This window comes from Triturus cristatus, chromosome 12 (genome assembly GCF_964204655.1).
Source record: "Triturus cristatus chromosome 12, aTriCri1.1, whole genome shotgun sequence".
NCBI classification, from domain to species: domain Eukaryota; kingdom Metazoa; phylum Chordata; class Amphibia; order Caudata; family Salamandridae; genus Triturus; species Triturus cristatus.
In genome coordinates, this window is record NC_140595.1 from 276,347,784 (window position 1) to 276,370,665 (window position 22,882).

The 22,882-nt window shown below is 44.6% G+C and overlaps 1 protein-coding gene and 1 long non-coding RNA gene across 2 annotated transcripts in view; one reads left to right on the top strand and one right to left on the bottom strand.

Moving 5' to 3' along the window:
- Positions 1–12,641, bottom strand: part of LOC146775848 (persulfide dioxygenase ETHE1, mitochondrial-like) — a 190,767-nt gene extending 178,126 nt beyond the window's left edge. Inside the window, exon 1 of the mRNA XM_085638002.1 lies at positions 12,486–12,641. Coding sequence (XP_085494128.1) covers positions 12,486–12,518 — 33 coding nt within the window. The 5' untranslated portion in view covers positions 12,519–12,641. The remainder of the gene's footprint in view (positions 1–12,485) is intronic.
- LOC146775849 (uncharacterized) overlaps positions 1–22,882 on the top strand; it is a 344,841-nt gene that overhangs the window by 172,817 nt on the left and 149,142 nt on the right. The window lies entirely within an intron of this gene.

A 22,882-nucleotide genomic window follows, 5' to 3' on the forward strand; every position in this document is an offset into this window, starting at 1 on the left:
CTTTATATTATCTGGCTTGACAGCGCAGCAGTTGCCAGACAATTATATGAGGATCATTCAAGAGGGGCTTTGGCCCTACCCACATGTTGGGAGCCAGGAGTACATCTTTTGATTGGGCAGAAGCTGTGTACTTCCACAAACACAGTGCTTGCCCTCAACACAGCTGTGATCATTTTGTTTATTTATTCAGAGCTTGAACTTTTGGGGGCTCACACTTGACATTCTAATGCTACTAAGGTGTCTTAGATAACTAGATAATTTATTGTCTTTTACTCTGGCAGCGCACAGATGTGGGTGTAGGGGAAGAAAAGCATATCCATCTAGTGGCTGAATTGCACAATGTGAAACCAAAAAAAACAGGGATTAATCCCGTTTTCCCCACTTTTTCAAATGGTGTGATCTTAGGCAATTGTTTTATTTCACTTTCCCTCCTTTTTCTTCATGATCACATATAAGAGAACCATGACATACATGAATTCAAGTTGTGTGCTGTACAAAAACTCTTGTGTTTGAATTATTAAACGTTAATGTTGTTCATGTATAATAGGAACCCTGGCCACTCAAAGAGTGGACATAACAACTGACCTGACATGCTTTCCTAGTTCACTATTGGCATTTTTGTCAGGGTGGGGGGTAGAATGAATGTTTCTAAATTCATGTTTGAAACTTATCAGTTTAAAAAAAAAAATACTTCTCAATGCACCGATATGATCTGATGTACTGAGGTGAAATGGTTCTGCATGTTAATGAACTACACTTTTTGAATTCTGAATTTACTTTATCATATTTTTGCACTTTTTCTTTAAGTTGTCTTTAAAAAATAAAGGAGTCCCTACATTCATGAGTTGCAGGGCAACCTGGTTACTTCCTTTCTTTAACTTTAATTAACCTTTAAATTAAGGCTTGCCTGTTTATTTAAAAATAAAATTGTTAGTATTGTTGAGTAAACAGCCGCCTACTGCTGCTATTGATAAGGAGGCCACATGTAAAAGGTCAGGAGAGCCGCTTGTGGCCCTCGGGCAATACTTTTGAGTATCACTGACTTACATGGATGTTTAGTTCTGGCTTAGAAGTGGAGCACACACCTGACCTTTTAACCGTAACCAATATTATTTTACAGTTGTTTGCTTCCACACAAATGAATCACAAATACATGTCCATTGCAATGATATTTATTTGTAATTCTTCACATTACCATACAATATTTCTTTAAAGTCAGACCTATTGGCATTGCTAATGCTTGTTAATGATTGGTGGGACATTGCACCGTTTAACATTTATTTGCAAGATATTAAGTCAAATGGCAAATGTACAGTACTGGACACTAAGTCAGTCACACAAATGTACACTACACTATCTAAAAAATTCTTTAGATTTCACACAGACACTATATGATTATAGTCATGTGTACACTATACGATCTAATGTACACTATAAGACCTTTCATACAATATATGATTTCACAGACAATTTGTGAGCATCACACACGTACGCTATCTGATTTCACACACAATTTACAATCTCGAAGACACTATACAATCAGGCACCAACATACACTACACAATCTTTCTGACACTGTAAGATCACACACCCAAATACACTATACAATCTCACTGACACTATACGATAACACACACATACATTTTCCGATCTCACACAGTATGCGAACACACAGACACTATACAATCACCAATTATACATAACAGGCTGTGAAAAGCTCTTATCAAAAGGCCATGCAATTCATATCTGCATCCTGCGACCTTCTTACGTAGAGCATATCTATTTTGCATGACACTGTTTATAATGTTGATTACGCCACCAAGATATGTTATACCTGCATACTCATTATTTTTTTTGCAATAATGTCATCACACAGGTGCGCAATGCCCATGGGACTTAAAGGGTTTTACCTCCCCCCGTCTTGAGCCCGGGCTGCTGCAGCTTCCAGGACACACACACAGTTCCTTTAGCTGCTATGGGCTTAGCTGGGCAGTGTCTAGTGTCATATCTCAGCCTCACCCGAGTATTTCACAGGTTTTTGAAAGACCATTTACATGCCTTTGTGAACTGGTTAATGAGGCTTTGTGTTTTTTACCTGGATCCCCACTCTGCCTATTCCGTACATTCGTATTTACCTTTTGCTGCCACAGTGAAAGAATTAATTTTGTGAAACAGGCATATCACGAGTAGGGTTGCCAACTTTCAAAGAGAAAAATAGCGGCCATTTATTGTTCTTTAAAGAGTCTGCAAAGGCCTGGTCAGGATACTAAATAGGGCTGTAAATAAAATTGAATGTATTAATTTATACATTACTTTTCTGTCTTTGTTTCCTTTAATAATTAGTCATGCATAATTAATACAGATTTAGACCACAGTGGTTTCTATTTATATATGCTGTTTGAAGTGTGCACAGATAAGGCCCAGAAATACCAGCTGGCACATCAAAATGCCAGTGGTGTTGAGGGCGAAATGGGAATCAGAGGTAGGGGAGCTAGATGATTTAGATTGGGAGACAGCACTGATGCACCCAAAAGAAATGGCTATCAAGTCCAGACTAAGACTTATTCAATTCAAAATTCTTCATCGAGTTATTTTGACAGAACACCCCTCCCCAGAATTGGGAGAGCAGTGTCTCCCGAATGTCTGAGGTGCGGTGGACCGAGTGGGGACTTCCTTCATACCCTGTGGACTTGCCTGGCTATACACCCATACTGGCAACAGATAATATGCGAGCGGGGTAAAGTCGTGACAGCAACACTCCCCCTGACCCTAAGTATAGTCTTCTTGGTATACCTAATGATGTGGATATTCCACTGGTGAAGTTACTCTTCTGCAATCTGGGATTAGCGGTTGCAAAGAGGGATGTGGTGAAACGCTGTGGGGCTTCCAAACAGCCATCTTTGTCAGAATGGAGGGCGGGGATGGACTTACACATGGTCACAGAATAAGTTACTTATGGGAGCAGAGGGTGCCTCGTAAATTTCGCAAAACGTTGGGGTGGGTGGATTAAATAACATGACCTGGAAGTGATGGGAGAGGGAATTGATGCCCCATCTGCTCATGCCTAATGTTATACTTGATCTCACTGATTGTACTTGCCTGATGTCAAATGTGTATCTCATTGTTTTCAGTTCACAGTCGATGAAATATGTGAGGATTACTGTTGCATCTATGCCACCGGCATTGTTTTTTGTTTGCCATGGGCGCATGTTTGTGCCAATTTGTACTGTCCTTTTCAAAACTGACTGAAAATATTATTTTTTTTTAATGAAAATTATTTTTTTTTTAAATACCAGTGGTGCTGGTAGAAATCTGGTCAGCGGGCAACCCTTATCACAAGACTGAAAGTTTGTTGCAGGATCAGCAAAATATTTATTTGCTCCACCCTCCATCTCTGATTGATGCCATAATAGCAAAAGTTTAAGTTATGTCTAAAACCCTACTCACCAAACGTCAATAACATGCTGAGTTACTCCAAGTGTCTGGTAATACATCCTGCATTCAGACAACTCACTCCTCATTCTTACTGCTCACACTTCACTTTCACACTCACCACACATCCACAGCGCTCACACTGCACTCACACTGCTCATCTTGCACTCACACTGTAACCCCACACTCACAAGGGTCATCCTCCTCTTTCCCTGTGCTCACACACCACTCTCTCTCCTCTTACCCTGAGGTCACATGAGCACACCGCTCACCATGCACTCACGTCGTCTTAGTGCACTCACACCACTCCTCATGCACTCAAGCTTTTCATCTTGCACTCACTCTCCAGTAACACAAGCACACTACTTACCCTGCACACATGTGAAACTTCACTCATGTGTAACTCTCACTGCTCACCCTGCAATCTCACTCAAACAAGCACATCACTCACTATGCATTCATTCCTCCCACTCTAAACTTTCCCCGCATCCAAACTCATATGGTCACATCACTCACCCTGCAGTCACTCCTCTCACCCTACTCTCACTGGCACATCGCTCACCGTACACTCACATAGGCACTCCCATCAATCACACAGCTCATCCTTCACTCACATGAGCACACTACCCACCCTGCACTAACACCAAGCAAACAAGCACATCAATCACACTAGAGTCAAACCACTCAACCTGCACTCCCTTCCCCTACCCTGCACTCACAAAGACACACCTCTCAGTCTGCACTCAAACAGGCACTCTGTTCACCCTGCCTGCAGAAAGGTACAGTATTCTGCCAGAGCTCATAGGGACACACCACTCACCCTGCACTAACTCCTCTCACCATGCACCCACCAGTCATTCTCACAGCTCCCCCTTCACTCTTGTCACGCACACTGTATTCACACACAGGCACACCACTCACCCTGCTTTTTTACCGCTCAAACCACCCTGCACTAACTCCTCTCTCTCTCGCACACTCTTCTCACCCAACACTCACATGGGCCCTCCTTTCACATTGCATTCATGCAGCTCAGCCAACACTCACATCAGCACTTTCATCTCTCTACACTCAAACCACTCACTCTGCACTCACTCACAATATTCATCATCGCCCAGCACTAACATAAGCACACCTTTTACGCTACACATATAAAAGGTATACAATTCTAATGAATATACGCATATTTCTACAAAGGCACCCACAGAATATCCGCTCATTCCATAGTATTAGATGCTTACTTAATTCCATCTTTAACAATGAGGCTGGTGCAAGAGGGAGAGTGGACTGAGGATGTGGGATAGCATGGGGAGGGAGCGTAGAGCCGAGGCTTTGGGGATTGATGCTGGATTGAGTATCGTGTGACACTTTCAGCCATTCCTGGCTTTCCATTCACTACAATGCTTCATTCCGGGACTGGTTTTTAGTTTTTTACATTGTAAGTTGGGTCTGAAAATCCCAAATGCAAAGTGTTATTGAACAAAATCCATGGTTGCTGAAGAAGTCAAGCATTTCATAAGATCAGTTGGATGCTGTGATATTACATGTTAGAAAGTGGATTAGTTCATTTCCAGTACTGTTTTTTTTTTTTACAGAGTTTTATATAGCAGGAACTTGACCCGAAGGTATCGGGTATCAGAGCGCTTTACATAGCTCCAGTTGCGTTACATGAGGACACATCCCTTTTTACTAGGCACGGGGAGATTAAGTGATTTGCCCAGAATCACAGGATGTTCAGCGTCATTGCAGAGACTCGAACCCAGTTCCCCAGATTGGAGCTCGACTGCCCTAGCCGTTAGGCCAACTCCTCTCCCCTCTCCACTGTAATTGCTTGATCCACATGTGAAACCAAATATAAGCCCGGTACAGCTTTTTTAAGGAACTGCGCTTTTCATTCACATCATACTTGTAACAAAAATTGACAGGACAATATGTTATTATTTTTAAATAGTGTATAGAGAATATGTTTTATTAAGCTTCACTAAAAGGCAAGACAGGTATAGCAGTAGCAGCAGGTCAAGCTGTTCTAACACAATAAAAGCAGATTGACTAATGGAAGTCAGTGCCAGTGTGTCTATGTGTGAATGTGAATTTGACAGAGTACAGTTGTACAAAAGGGTGCAAAAGATATAGTGAGAATGTGTATCTTTGAGTAAGTGTTTGTGTGTGAGTGTATGTATGTTATGCTTGCAATTGTACTGCTGGTCTGGCATACTAGAGGTTATTCTTGCCTTATGGACAAGGGCACTAATAGCATCTGGATGGAGTACATCACCTATGGCAAACTGCAGGCCCTGACATGCTTATATTAAGATACCATCACTGGATGTGGGGACTCGAACTGTCTAACGGAGAAAGCCAGTAATCTGGTGCAGGACCACAGTCCAAGCCCTTGTAATCAATAGACTGGACTATGGGAATGCCCTATACATGGGGATAGCCGAGTACCTTTTCAGCCGACTAAGCTGATTCAGAATATGGATGAACAGCTCATTTGCACTAAAGACAAATATAAGTCATTCTCCGCTTGTCTAAAAACCCTTCACTGGCTTCCTATTCAAAAAAGGCTACTTTTAAACTTTTGTGTCATGCACACTGGGCTATACATAATTCTTCATGCCAAAATGGATTTTTACACTCCTTCTAGAAATCCTCCAATTTAGCCCTGGCCAAGACCACATGGATAAGAAAAGCCAGAACTGGTGGCTGCTCTTTCACATATTTGGCGGCAACTCACTGGAATTTGGTACCCTTGGACCTTTGCCGTATAGATGATTATCTCAGTTTCAGAAAAAAGCTCAGAACTTTCCTTTCTCCTGAGTAATTGTTTTTCTCTCTGTTCTTTTCCCCTGCGAAATAGTAACTGAATATGTGGCATCTGACAGCACAGTGATATCCCTTCGGAAAGGACTGTTAATGTTTAATAAATACTGCTAAATATATACAGAAAATAAAGCCGCTAGCCCAGCCATGCCCAGTGGCAGGGACACAAAAAATGCACCACCACACCTGGCTGAAGGCCCTGACATGATGCAGGCAATTCTTAGCATATGGGATGGATCCATAGAAAAATGCTGGAACTGATATTTGAGGTAATTCTTGCCATAAGAGATCTTGTACTCGTTTTATTCACTGTTAATGGCAAACTGCTGGCCCTTGTATTCTGGAGGGACTTTTTAGAGGTAACAATGACTATGGCTAAAGTATCCATGGCAGCTTTCTTGACCTGTCATATTGTATGTGCTCCTTGGCATAATGGGCTCACCCATGAAAAAATACTGACCTTGGTATAGTGGAAATAATTTCTGACTTGTGACATTTGAAAAAATGGGTTTTACTCTTAGGAAAGGCGAGGCTTCCCTAGCGACCATGAAAGTACTGGAATATTTCATTAATGCCCTTTAAGGGTCTGTTGCGGTTTTGCAAATTTGACCCTAAAAGTTTCCAGAATTTCTCAGGGGAGAATCACACTCTCCCTGAAACCACCTACAAGGAATCTGTTTTCTCGTTTTGCTCGCTGGAATTTAAGGGAAGTATCCCACCCCACCACTTACACAGATCTTTAGCCTGCACTAGTGAGCAGAAAGTGCAGGTGTAGACGTGACAGTTGAATGCACACTGTGTCTGCAGTAAGGACAGGAGCAGAGATTTAGCAATGAAATAACATCATTGTCTAATCATAAAATGGATATAATTGCTTATATTTAAAAAGCTGTTACGCCTGTGGCTCTCTTAACGTACCTGTAATTTCTTTCAATTCATAGTTTGTTTGTCTCTTTATTTGATTATTGCAAAATAATTATAAAAGGATAAAACATGCTTTCATCAGAAATGGTAATACAAAATGTAACCTACATGGTGATACACACTGACATGATTATGATGGAAAAATAATTAAATTATATAAAAACATTTTAAAATAGGTATATTCATAAAATACTATTAAAGATATATGTTAATCAAACTAGTAATTTGCTGAATTCCCCCATAAGAGAGTATTTTTTAGAAATGTTCCAACAGCAAAACAAACTGCCAGATCAGGTAAAATTAGCAAGAAACAAACAGCCAGCCTATGCTTTTGGCTAAGGGGCCACTGTCGCTGATATCCAAAGGATCGGGGTTAGTAGGCATGCTAGATGCGGGAGTTGGTGAATGAGCTTGCAAGTTTGACGTATCAAGCTGGGGGCTGCACGGCACAGGGGAAACCTTGTTAGCCACACTCAGTTAGTGTCCCAAATGTCCCAGTGGGCCCTCTCCTATATCTAGAGATAAGCGCCTAACCGCTGGATCTATTCATATTCAAAATTGAGCAATGTAGTTTGGATTATCCCACTAACTGAATCTGGCTACCCTGGCTTTGGGGAGCTGCACGTGTGCAGGTGGCTGCAGTTGGGAGAGCAAACTGAAACAGTGCATTGATGCAGCAGGAAGGATAAGCATGAGGCATGGTGGAGCTGCAGCAACAGGCATGACCGTCAGAGTACTGGAATGGAAAGGCAGAAGCAATTGCTTATTCTTCACAGCGCAAATGTAAATGGGGAGGAAAAAAACCTGCACCGAAACCTTTGCAGCATTAATGTGGATGATACGGCCATTTTGAATGAGGGAACATAGACCTCTATTCGCCAATAGGGTAAGCCTATGAATAGTGGGCATGTCATGACGCTTTCGGAATATTATTAGCCAATACTATTATCAAATGGTAAAGGAGTCTTCCCATTGCAACTGGCACATCATATGTTTTTTAGGTGACTGAACTCCCCTCAGGAGCCAAAATCAGTACAACAAGCTCTATTTCTCAAAGGAAGCACATGTGTTTTGCCCAATCAAATTTTGTACTCAAGGTAACCAACATGTGGGCGGAGACAAGGCCCCTCTCTTAGGTGTGCTTTTTAAAGCTCTTTTTCTGTTGATGACATATGGTCAGGTGACTGCTGCGATATGCATGCAGACCTAAATAATAAAACTCTGAATCTCAGGAGTTCTGAAAGACATCTGTTAACTATGGTGCTTTAAAAAAAAGCAATTGCAAAAACAACAATTGATGGACAGAATGCAGAACAATGTCATACATTCACCCCAGTACAGAGATCTGGGCCTAAATCCATCGTTTTTTTGCTCACCATGCCATTCCAGTTTGAACCCAGCCATATGCAAATCAGTCTTGACCCTGTGCCCCATGGGAACAGTCCAGCCCGAACTGCCAAGCCAGGTCCTCCCTGGACTGGAAACAAGCATCCTAGGACCGGTTTCGGGCTTTCAGCCCTCGTCAGCCAGGATAGCTTGATTCCAGTGGCATGGAGAGCAAGGGACTCACGTTTCTGAGCATACCCTTCCCACTCGGGGTGACAAATGCAAAAACAACAATTGATGGACAGAATGCAGAACAATGTCATACATTCACCCCAGTACAGAGATCTGGGCCTAAATCCATCGTTTTTTTGCTCACCATGCCATTCCAGTTTGAACCCAGCCATATGCAAATCAGTCTTGACCCTGTGCCCCATGGGAACAGTCCAGCCCGAACTGCCAAGATGTTTAATTTTCTTTTTCTTATGAAGATCAACCCAGGAGAAGGTAGCAGGAAACTCTGACTGAAGCCAGGAACACCATGAGACCTGATGCCTGCCTTGCTTCAAAGTAACCTGCCCTATGTCCTGGAAAGCGGGCTTGAGGCCTCAAGAGTAGACAGTGGTCAAGAGACCTTAACATGAGACCGGAGATCTGAACAGGGAGTGCCGATGATGGGTCTCAAGGTCACAAAAACAGACCTGCTAGAAGAAATCACAGGAAAAAGGATCATCCAACCACAGCATCTGAAGTGGCAGTACCCTTGGACATCCTGATGCCTTGACAGCACATTCGAAGGCCTCACCACCTCCACTTGCTGTGTGCCTGACACAAATGCATTCCTTCCAACCCTCCGAATAATTTTAGACCCCATGCTTCCCTCTTTATTGCTCAATCACACTTCCAGCAGTGCTGTGCAGTTTACTAGAAAACAAAACATGAAAACAACCACAGTAGCTCATCCTTAGCCTTGTGACCACACAGGACTTCATCAAGGCTGCAAAAGCTTGTATATCAGCATAATCACCAGCAGACCCATGTCCTGCTCATATATACAAGAATATCCTTATTTATAGCTCTGCAGCCAATCCAGCCAGAAATATCAACAACACATTTGGCTAAAGGTCTATTCCCAAAAGAACTTCCCAAAAACAAAGAGGCCTTCAAACGAAGGCCCCTTCTAACTTCTGGTGAATAACTAATTGCTTCTAGGCAAAAAAGTTCAAAGATCGCCTTTAAGACAAATGTATACATTCATCGAAGAAAGTAACCTTCTCTCAGATTATCAAACCAAATTCTGGTATGGCTATGACACAGAGGCAACACTGACTTCCACACCGGATGATTTAATCACTGCAATGGATTCAAATGGAGAACCAAAACGCCTATCCTTGAACTCTCCCTTGCCTTTGATTCTTTTCATCTCTACAAGGAACTGGACCAATCTTCCTAAACAAGTAACTTTGTATCGGTATTCTAGCTAGACCCCTGCCTTTGAGGCTGGCACCTCTGCCCATAATACTTTCTTCTTGGCAACTTTTTTTCCCCAGCTCATAAATAGCAACCTGGTGCATTCCTGCATGGATGTGGCTCAATATGCTTCATATACGGAAACTGCTCAATGTGGCATGGTAAAAATAACTATTGGATTTTTATTTAGTGCAGCACAGGTGAGTGACTGTGTCTTTATAGGCAGCAATATTACCAACTCATTGCCCACAATTAACTCAGATAGAATTAAAGTTTTTTGGGGAATCGAATGTGACTTACCAGTCACACACCCCACGGTAACATGTGATAACCCAGTAAGCAGTCCTTAATTTGTAAAATAATGCTTGTTTCCCGTTCAGGGAGGACCTGGCCTGGCAGTTCGGTCTGGACTGTTCCCATTGGGCGTAGGGTCAAGACTGTTCTGCATATGGCTAGGTCCAAACTGTAATGGCATGGTGAGCAAAGAAACAATGGATTTAGGCCAAGATCTCTGTACTGGGGTGAATGTATGACATTGTTCTGCATGTTTATTGAAACAAGCTGTGAATGGAGCGCGTCAATAGACTGTTTAGTCCCGGCAATTGGAGTTAATAGCAAGAAGATTGGTCATAGTAAGGAGGTGAAGACATTTTGAGACTATCCAGTCCCAGAATCTCAGAGCAATTAATTTGTATTATTCAACTCCAGGCTCATATAGAGTTATTTTCCTTAAAATAAAATTACAGGACAGATGTTAGGAATGGCCAGTCGTTCTGTCAATCGGAGGAGCCAGATCTCATAAGAATCGGTCATCAACATGTCACCATTTCTGATTTGAAACTTTGGGAGATATCAAGTATTTCTGCCTGATAAAGGAAGTAGGAACAGTATAAACCACCAAAACGTGTCGTGCTGCTGCAGCGAAAGCACTAAATCTAATTGACCCTGGTCAAAAATGAATTGTACATAATGTTGTTGTGATCATGGAATTGTCATCAGATTAGTGCCTAAATGACAAAACTCTAATGTCTATGACATTCCCCCACATTGAACTTTACGATGTATGTGATTATGTGATTTTCCACATTAGAATGCAATTTATGGTGCAATATTTGATGTTTTGTTATAAAAATATTTTTTTAATGAAAATCAATGAATAAAACATTTATATACTAGCTTTGGAGAATTTGTGACACTCCCTGGTGTGAGTGGTGTGTATGGTAAGGATGTGGTATTAGTTGACAGACAGTGTACTTTAAAAACAATCCAAAGGGAAATTGTTGCTTTGAGTTGTTGTCAATTTGGTGTCCCATCTCTTTGTCGTAGGTGGACCCCTCTCTTACTTTTGTGGTACACTAAAACTGTATCTTCAGCCAAAAATGGGTCAAGAGCATTTTTCTGGACTTGCAATACGTTGAAGCCTAGGAACAGTGTCACAGCTATAAAAAAAATGTATATCTTGTTTTTCTATTATGTTTAAACTGCACTATTTTTCACTTCTTTTTCCGCATATAATGGCCATGGGATTAGCTCCGACCATTTATGGAAATGCTTGTCCCGACCTGCCCCATTGCTGGGAGTGTTAGCCCCCTCACCGAAGTTCGGGTCTAGTTGAGACCCTGTCATCAAATATAGAACCTTGTCGCTGGCTGCATATGTACGTCTGAGTTCCGACTGTAAAGGGCCTGTATTCTTGACTACAAATGAAATGCACGACATTTCTGTACAAAAGAGGAACATGTTCCAACTACCAGTTGAAATGCATTGGGCAGTATACATTTTGACACATTCAACCCCGCCCATCACAATTGGTTGGTAGCAAGACCTGACTGACTGGCCTGAACGAGAGGCCTACGTCAGAGCCTGCTGACGTGAGTGACTCATCGTCCTGTCGTAACAGCTCCGCCACTGAAACCGGCTGACTCCGCCGAGCCCTCTCGGCTGACTCTGGCCTCAGCCCTAATCTCCGTGGTCGGCGTGGTATCAGGGAGTGACAAGAGGACCGACAGACAGCACGATTCTTGACTTGACAGTCTGCACTGGCCAAGCATTAACTGCTTTGAAAGACGCATGTAGCGTGTGGCTGGCTCTCTCCCAGCGTAACTGGCCGTTCAGATAGAGATCCCTGTTGTTCCTATGAAGTTCCACTGAATACATCCCAACTAGCCTTTCAGAGCCAGCCCAAGCCCGAAAGAGCTTGGCTTCACCCGTCCTGCGGTGCACCGCCTGCCAATTCACTCCCCGCTCGCTTTCCATGTGCAGCGCTTAGAACAGCAGGAGACGGGCGATGCGGAAAGCTCCATAAAATACAAGCTACTTTTACTTTTCGCGCCCCCCCCCCCCCCCAAACACCGTTCAGTTGTCTAGAAGTTGTAAAAAAAAAAATCCTTATTTAATACTGAGTCGCAGTCAATAGGGACCCGGACAACTTCCTGCTCTTGCCAGAAAAAACCTCTTCCACCTGCAATGCTACTGAACGGATTTGTTATTCAGTTTGCACCTCTTGCTTGGCTTACCTGCCGAAAGATTAAGCCTGCTGTCACACCCATGGCTCGCCTTCGCTTCCTGCACTACTTCTCTGTCAACAAACCCGCGCTGTACTTGCAGCAGGCCCCACCCCCAGCTCTCCTTCCCTTGGAAGGAAGTTCTGAAACCATCCCCGAACAATGACCTGCTAACACGTGTGTGCCTGGAGACCTCACTCGGCGCTAAGGAGCGCTATATGACACAAGAATGAGATGCTGCGGCTTTCCCTCGGGCGAAGAGCGACAGGATCGTGGCGTCAGGATGAGACAGCAAAATTTCAAACGCCGGGGAGAGGGCGTGTCTGTTTTCTAGGGCTGGCTATATAAAGGTTTAAACGGTATTCAATTTGTAATAAATTCGTTTAAAATGTGTATAGAGTGGGCTTGGCTCAGCCAGAACATCATACCTCTCTTACGTCATGCTGTCGGCTATTTACTGTATCGTTCTTCCTCCTGTGGAATGTTTGTATTGCATTATACGCCGATCTATTTTATACCGTGAAAGAACTCTCCTATCACACTCCTTGTCACAATCTATTCTTCAACCCATACATGCATTATCAATATCGCCACCACCATTACCTAATAAAACCAATACAAGTGCCACCAATACCACCTCCAACACCAATACCACCATCTCAATACTCCCAAAACAGCCACGACCAATACCACTAATACCAGCGCTACCAAAACAACCTTCAATACCACCACCGCCAATATCACTCATCAGCAACAGCACATCAATTCCACATTACCATCAATTTCACACCACCATCAATTTCACACCACCAATCACACACCACCAGGGCTTTAAGTGGGATTAAAAAACTGGGGGGTCTCTCAAAGGGGCGTGGTCAATGTAATTAAGGGCGTGGCTTAAAAAAACATAAGCCAACAATCTGTGTTTAGCATAGTGTGCCACCTGACTTGTATTTTGCTGTTCCTGTCATTGCGTCCAGATATATGATACAACAAGTCACATCATACCTACAAGTCAGGACTATTGGCTTTGTCAATGGTTGCTAGTTGCATAAGATAAATAAGCAGCAACTATGGCTTGTATATAATATTGAAAAAGCTTCCACTTAAAGCCCTGGTGACACCACGACAATGTTGCTGCTCCTGAGTTTCAAAAAGAGAAGGGAAATCCAGAGAGAAAATGACTCTCTTTAAAGGATTTCCCTTCCCCTACAACGCTCACCACGCGCACATCGATGTGCCTGTTGTCACTGCAGTCCGGAAACAAAACAGACCGCCTGTGCCAGGGCACAAAACAGAGCCCAACAGAGACTTGTTTCGAGGCCCCCTTAAAAAAAACTGCCGGTGCTCAGACCCGGTGAGACCCGACCCACTTAAAACCCTGCACACCACCACCAATACCACACCACTAGCAATACACCACCACCTACCTATAGAGCATCCCAACCAATACCGCCACTAGTACCATCACTAACAGCACCTCCATTACTAACACAAATAACACTACTATACATAGACCACCACTAATATCACACCACTACCAATGGCATCCATTTCACTTCAAATACTTATACCATAAATACTACCTCCGCCAATACCGTATTACCAGTACCTCCACCATGAGTACTACGATCACCAATACTAATATCATCAATACCACCACCTCTTCTTCCTCCAACAATACAACCAATACCACTATCCACAATACCAGCCCAACCAATACCAATCATAGCACCACAACCAATACTTTCAACACCACACCATTACCACACTACCACCAATATCTCCACGATACAACACCACAACCAATACCACCACCACCACCAGTACCATTGCCACCGTCAATACAACACAACAACCAATATCAATATCAGAATAGCACAACTAATGCAACTGCCATTAGTATCACCATCAATACCACAAAATCACCAAACACCAATAGCAATGGCGCCACCAAAGCCAATGCCACAACTAAAACCAAGAACACCACAAATACCGTATCACCACTACGACCACCTCTGCGTAGCATTGGCAAAGATAACAGGTTCAACTTTAATGTGCTATCGGTTGGAAGACGTTTCTACATGGTGTTACAGGAGAGAGATGTACAAAAGGTGAAAAGAGAGACATTTTTGAGAAAGGAAGGTATTCATACAAAGGTAGAAGTTTTGAAAACTTGGTTGGCTTATTATCTTGACAGAGCGAACAAGGCATTTGGAAGACTATTTTGTGTTTGGTTTTCTTATATCTTATTCTAACTCTAGATTGAACAGATGTGCTGAGAATTCTGCCTCTGTTATTGTTCACCAAGAGTTCAATCAGGAATTTTAATTGGGAATTTGTAGAGCGCACCGCTACTCTAAGAGTGTCCCGGTGCTAAAGGATTCCCTTTAGCGCCTTCAAAGCCAGGATTCCCTGGATTTGAGTTGTCTTTGAATAAGCTGCCTAAAAATTGAGATAGGGAGGATAGAGAGCCCCTTTAACTACAGACCTTTAGAGGCTTTTTTTTAAAAATCCTTTTGTAGAATTATTCTGGAGAATACAGATGTTGAGGTAAGGATGATACACAACCTGTTGTGGCCATTAATTACTTCCTCCAGCATGCCTACTATGCAGAGGAGTACTAAAGTATAGAGAGGGACACTGAAATAGGTAAGTGATGAGGACTAGAGTCGATACTACAAAGTGTGATATACAATTTGCTTTGTGATTGGTCTTGATACACCCAGGCAATTTTGAGGCACTTGGTATACAATTCAGTGTCTTCTTATCTGTATATAAGACCATGGCCAGTGAGCATTCAGTATCTTGCACCATGTTCAAATTGTTCATTTCCTTTCTGGAATGACTTATCCCATTTTGAAACAGCAAGTTCATCATGCAGCCCTTGGTCCACGTCCTGTTAGTTGTGTCTATGGGAAAGAGTGCACTGTGTGCTGACTTACTAGCACATTTCTTGCAGTTCCCAAATGAACTGGGGGTGCAATTGGTGCCTGAGACGATAGAGGGCACATTGTCAGTGCTGGTTTTGATGGATGTTGAGTTGGACTGTGGCTATAGAATCAGTGATGACTGGCAAGATGTTGGAGCAAATAAAAGTCATGCTGACAGTGATGATGAAAAGAATAAATCGTGAGCTGAGGAAAAGTAAACTTGGGGATCTCGAGTTCCACCTGTAAAGTTGTGGTCCAGGTAAGGGCATTTTGCAGATGGATAACAGTTTTGACAGCAGATGTTGTGTCACTGCATCGCATCTTGCGCTTGTCTAAGGTGTTTAGAGATGACTTGTGTAGGAGGCTGGCTTAGTATATGGTGCACACTTAGTTAAGTGAAGCACCTTGCACTAATCCAGGCAACACTTATGGTGATTTAAGTGGTCTTAGCCAACCATAGAAAGCTCTCAAAGTGGTAGCAGTGGAGAACAGCCTTCAGGCTTATCTTGGAGTATGAAGAAGCTTGTTTCTACCAGATCTAATCATGTAGTGTAAGTTAAATGAAAAAGATCCACACAATGTATATATAAAAAGATGTCTATTTATTACACAACCCTCACTAGCACATTGGTATATCTCCTACTCAGATATAAACACAAATACACAACAATACTTCAATTGCAATAGGAAGGTAATCACAAAATACAGTGGTCTCCAGGAGGAGACCAAACCATATATTAAAAAAGTGGAATGCGAACTTCGACCAAAGATGGGACTTGGACCAGGCGACTCAGAGGAGACGGGAACACCAGGAACCACCTAAGGTAAGTACCCAGGAAACCCACGGACGCTGTGCAGAGTGTAAACACAGTTGTGTGCCCAATAGAAGTCAACAGGGAAATCGCAGTTGCAGTTTTTAAGAAGGAGGACCATTTCCAGTTGACGCTGAATAAAGCTTGTGGAATACAGAAGGTTGGATAGTCACCCCACCCGTAGATACCCTAGGAGCCAGGATACCACACCAGGGAAGCCTGGTGCATAGGTGCGAAGTGACGTCGGAAACTGTCATAGACCACAACAGAGGTCTTCAGAAAAGATGCAGCTGGAGAACACTGTGCAAGAGTCAAGTGGAATCCAAGGATGGATGCTGGAAGTGAAGAACCTGTAACAGAGGGGATAGTGTTTATGTCTCTCAGAAGTGACGAGGAGGCGCAGAAGAGCAATGCCCATCGATAACTGATGGTTCAAGTGACTTGATGATGACATTGTTGCTCCAACTGTGGGGACCAGGCAATGCTGAGGAAGACCAGGAGCCATGCACAAGCTGTCTTTTTCATGTCGGAAGACGAGAGCCAGGGGGGTCGGTGTTCGGCATGAGCACCAACAAGTCTTGGCAGCTACAACAGGTGTGGAAAGCGAAGCAGGAGCAATGTTGGGACAAGCAAGGTCCAAGGGACTCACCACAAGCAGGAGAGTCAGAACAGGCCCTTAGCAAGCAGTGGAGCCCACTGAAATAGAAGAAGACCCTCAAGAGGGCCCACAGGCCGAAGGCACAGGAGTCGCAAGAGGACCTCGAGCAGCTCACCTAGATGGAGGGTCCACGGTGCAGAGGATGCAGTGAGGATGCTGTACTTGTCAGAAAAATATGCTGGAGGCTGGAGCTTCTTGTAACCCTAAGATCTCTGGAGTACGGAGTCAACTAGCCTTGGCAACAGCAAGTCGATGCGGTGCACATGGGTTTGATCCCAGAGGTGCAGAGGGGGGATACTGGCCTCAAGATTACAAAGAGGACAGGTCAGGCCTCGAGAGAATTGAAAAATCACCACCTTTATTGCTGAGCCTTTTGAGGTCCATGGAACGTCAGGAGCGGCAGACCGGTCAGCTTTGTTGCGGTGCCTACACATGCAGGGGAGTGACTCCTTCACTCCAAGGGAAATTACTTCACATGCCCTTTATGGCCACAGGTCTGTTGAAGATCTTGAAAGAAGCACAGACACAGACGATGAAGAAGACTTGCAGAACAGCAAGACCAGATACAGCAGGAGTCTTCCTTGATGCAGTCTCTGCTACAGGCAAAGTCCAGCGAAGTCCAAGTGTCCAGACGGCCGAAGAGTGATGTGGGTTCATGCTTGAGTCTTGTCCCATGCCGAATCTGAGGACCCACTCACAGGTAAGCCCTTAAATACTCTAGGAAAGGAGTTGGGACAACTCAGGGTGCCTCCTAGAGGAGGGCTAGAGAGAGAAAGGAGGATACTCCTATGCCCTTTGTCCAGTTTCATGCCAGAGCGGGAGCCAAGGGCTCCCTGAACTGGTTCGAACTGGAGTATGCAAGGGGGGCACCAAATGTGCCATTTAAAGCAGTCTGGTGGCACTGGCAAGTGCCCCTCACCAGTCCAATCCACTAACTCATGTCTGGGACGTGGTTACACCTCCCTGGGACACGAAACCTATTGTTCTACCTTCCCCTGCTTGAGCTTGGCTCAGCAACAGGTGGGCAAAATTGTATCTGTGGTCGGAAGCAGCACTATCTTGCTGTCAGACCCTGAAAGGCTGTAATTGGGAGTACAGGGGGTACCTCAAGGGAGCCCCCCAGTAGATGGAATCATAATTCCAACACTGGAATTGGTGTTGGGGTATAATTCCAACATGTTTGATACCAAACACTACCAGGTTCGGTGCAGCCGCTATATAGTTAGACATCTCATAATGACTGATGTCCACTATATGTATTAAAATGGTTGTCCGCACTTACAAATCCTGGAGAATCGACTACGGGGTTTGTAGGGGTGTCCTGCTTATGCCGGGGCACCCTCATACCTATAACCAAGCACCCTGCCTTCAGGAATGAAAGGCCTGTTAGAGGGGTGACTTATAGGTTTTAAGGGTAGTGACCTCAGATATAAGGAAATGTATATCTGTCGTCAGAAGTGCAAGCACCACCCCACACAGGCTGCAATGGCAGGCCTGTAGTCACAGTTTGAGTGGTCTCTCATGGGTGGTACAATACATGCTGCAGCCCATAGGAGACCCCTGTTGTTCCTAGGCCCTGGAGAGCTTACTACAATATAGTAGGGACTTAGAAGGGTATACCAGTAGCCAATTGTGGAGGTACAGGAGTTCTTACCATAGTCAATTTTGGGAGGAAGCACTGTGACTGGGGTCCTGATTAGCAGGATCCCAGTCAGACTAGTAAACAAAAACAGAATAACACCAGCACAAAGTGGGGGTAACCATGAAAGCAGGTCCTACTTTCCTACAACTTGGAAGAATAGTGCATGTTTCTTGAAGACATCATGCTTCTTGTGTGTGTCTGCTGCATGATAAGATAAAGAGAGGCTACTGTGAAATATGCAGGACAATGCCTGAGAGTTGGACACTTATGGGAAATAGGGTTACCTTCTTTGCTTTTTTACAGGGATTGTGGCTTTGGAATTGTGAGGTAAACATTTTGTTAGCAGAAAGGTGAATTTCAGGTTTCGTAATAAGTCTTTTATACATGTGATTAAAGGATTGACTACAAAGAAAGTGTGTACAGCTAAGCTACAGGAATATGACACTTTTGTGTTTGTTTAGGTCTAGATGCTTACCCTTAACACAGTCTGGGCCATCCACTGTCTGATGTACAGGCGGCTGTTTCTGGAACCCACAATGTCACCACATACAAGAATATGTGAAAGGCACGTGCCCTCGAGAACCTGTCTCCTTCTTAGGCGGAAAAAAGATAAAGGTGTTAAAAAACACCTTCCTGTACACAGGCTTCAAAGGATTGCAGAAAACCAGGAATCCAATAGTGCAATTCTTCAGGAGCGAGGAATCAAGATCAGCAAGTAGAGGGAGTGAGGGAACTAACAAAGTAACACAGCTGTGTTGTGATTTAATTGAAAAGGAACAGGAAAAAGAAATGACATCAAAACATCACATGACAAGAAACATGAAAGATTGGGAAAATAAGGTAGAATTCAATGGAGAACAAACCATGATGGAAAAGTAAAAGAAACAAGAACAAAAACCTGAAATGGACTGTCTGCTGAGCGACTTTAAAAGCCAGTTGCAAACCAACATACAGGTGATTGCCATTTTGGAGCTGGAGGAGCAAGGAAAGGCAGCTAGAAGCCCAGGAGCACGATGAAAGACAGCCCCAGGTGAGTGAAACTCACAGCCTGCAGAAGCCGGCTTTTTGCGGCATCTTCTGAGCCCTGGGATCCGCAGAACCATGCAAGATACTGTAGTTCTCAGGCACACGGGTGACAGAGATGCCCCAACTGCAACAGTGTTTGAGCTTGAATGATGTATTTGATGTGACTCTGTTTTCTGGGCAAGATAGTGCAATGGCTGACATTCTACCTCCTTGCAGTAGATGAGTTTCCATAGGTTAGTCCTAAAGCAGATGAGCTTCCCATGGTGTTGCCAGAAAGCCTGTGCAGCCTGGGTATAAAACCATGGAACAACAGCTATAAGCCTCCTTGGCTTTTTCTACAAGGGGTCTATATAGATTAGCTTGGTTTGAATTTCTGTTGAGGTGTGCAAAGGCTATCAATGAAGAGTGTAAGACATTAGTTATTATTTTGGGAGGTTGACTACCCACCACACGGAATAATCACATCTCTTGTCAGGGTGAACCATGAAAGTCACTAAATAAGCCTGAGCTCAACCTCTTGGTAGCTATGGCCCTGAGCAGAACGGCTTAACTCAGGGCAATGTGTAAAGTTGTTAAGCTGTACCAAAATGGTAATAAAGTAAAAAATGCAAAATGATAAAAATCCCAAACTGAATTAGAATAGATGAACATTTTATTAAACCTAATGACACCAGGGCATGGTCTGGCCACGAGTGAAGATGGCCGCCTAAAATGTGGGCTCTGCTCTGAGACGGACCCCGAACGGAGGCAGCGGCCCACAAAAAGCAGCTGGGGGCCCCTGATGCACTAATTTCTCTATGCCTATACATCTGGATCACGGCGCAGAACAGAGCTGGCAAGAGCACACCCGAGCAGTGACATCCTGGCAGCGGGGCGCAAACACTGGCCCTTGTGTAGCGAATTGGCCCCTCCCCCTGCTCCAACCTACGGCTAGCCTTTTGCATCGTGCTGACTGTGCTCCTGGGGCTTGTAACTCACAGAGTAGACCGATGGCGTCATGCCCTGAACCCGCCGGCGGCTCTGTCAGGGCCCCACCTTGCTCCGCAACTCGCCGCTGGGCACAAATACAGCCCTGGCTCATGCCACCTGCCATGCAAGACATCAGAGGTGCCGGGAGAGAAATAAACGCAGTGCCTGGAGGCCCTTGCAACCAGAAGAGATCGTCCCATCACCCCTCGTACCTAGCAACTAATGCACACACCGCACCTGGGGACTAAAACACATGGGGCCAGCCGTCAGCCTAGGAGAAACCCACCTGCAATGCCCTGCTGGGGACCAGCTGGTCTGCACACCTCCTTGGGCTCTGCCATAAGCTCAACGGCGACCCGAAGACACAGTGGAGGCCTACATCTGCCTGAGCTCCAGCACACCCAGCGTACCCAGTGAGGTAAGGTGAGGAGAGAGTGGAATCGGGGGGAGGGCACGACAGACCTGTGGCATCCCCCCACCTAAGGCCAACACCTGGGTCTTCCTGATTCTCCCAGGGCCCTTCAAACCACATGTAGACGGGCTAGAGCACCGCGCTCTGACCACCCAACTTACCACCCCCAGATGGCCTACCCTACAGATGCACACACTCCGTGACCCGCAGCTCCAGTGGACGACCAGACCCACTGCAACCATATAGTGGGACAGAGGGATCGGACAACGGGAGATCCCGCACACGTGGCATTCAGGGACCGCAAGGTACTCACAGCCCTCTCTTCCTCCGCAACCTGAGCCCTGGTTGTACTCTGGACCCTGACACCAGCCTGTGGCTCCTGGCCTCTCTCCACGGAGTATTAGGGGGCACCTCACAACTGGTTGTGCACCCCCCACCTCTGTGACACCACTTCAGACCCAAAGGGAGCAGAACCGTACCCACCGCGTCATCCGCCTTCCTCCCCTGTGGGAAACAGGGTTGACAGAACAGCAGAGTAGAGTGTCAGTCTACATTCAAGGGTGAATGTCAGCTGGCAAGCACATAAGCAAGTCCTCACGGCAGCTCCTGTTCACGGAGGCGCTCAAGCAACCGTGCACTATGGCCACGAAGGGCTCCACACCCCCCATGACCAACACATACCAGCTCTCCGCTGACCCTATGCAGGGCGAAACCATGGTTCGCATTCTGCAGGAAATCTCGGCAGTAAGCCGACGATTGGAAGGAATAGATGGCAGCATCTCCACACGAACGGAAGAAGCAAAGTCGATAGGGTCGACTATTGTGGAGTTCCATACACGAGTGGAGCGGCTGGATCAAAGGGTGACAGTGGTGGAAGGCCGGCTTGACTACTGGTACATTTTTATTCACACATTATCAATACTTAAAAATACCTTCGTCAATGGACATCAAGTCGTGGACGGCCTGCATCATCATTGTTGAAGACTTAGCATCATGCTCTGGGGCCTTTGGTGTGGGTGTTACCTTTCCAACACAGTAAGTACAATGAGAAGGAAGGCAATGGACGCACAGGCAACAAGTGAAAATGACACCTGCAATTACTACCAGAAAGATAAGAATCTTCCAACCCCAGGGTGCTATTAAACCCCAGAATCAACCAGAAAGTGTCCTGGTTCCATTCTCTTGGTGGATATTGTATGGAAGCCTGTGTAAATTCTGTATGGCAGCGTATACATTAGGAGCATGGTCCGTTATGTATACACAGCAACTGCTGCCGGTGATGCAGCAGGCCCCTCCCCGATCAGCAAGGATGACGTCTAACACCATCCTGTTCTGAAGAGCAACAAGCTTCGTAGCCTGGAGCTCAGCTGTAATATTTGTCAAGATTCCAGCCGTGGTATTAATGACTCCTTCCACCACCCTGGTGAAGCGACGGATATTAAAGCTATTGGACATAGGGCCCCAAAAGGGAATGATACCCTTCAGAGCATCAGTGAACTGCTGTAGAGTAGTATCCGTCTGATCTATGTCTTCTGTATTGATAACCCTTCTAATACGGGATAGATGGACACCCACTATGCTGCAATTGGTGATCTCTATAGTAATTGGACGGTGCTATATACACCGGGGATAGGAGGAAAGTGAGGTAACATATGCCAAACCACCCCTTAGGAAGCCACAAATAAGCCTGGGACCCACAAACGAAATAAATGTTATGGGGAGAAGCAAAAGTGGGTTACTTGTTGTGCTCAACACATAAGTATCATTGCAATTACTCTTTCCCACTTTAACATTCCCAAGGCCTCGAACACAAAAATTAGCTGTTGTGTTAAATACCGGCACCGGCTTCATCCTGAGTAATATTGCGCATCTGGAAAGACTTAAAATATTCGGTGACATTAAACCCCTGGACAGCCAACATTTCATTTCGAAGCCATGATACATTTTTTTCATTCTC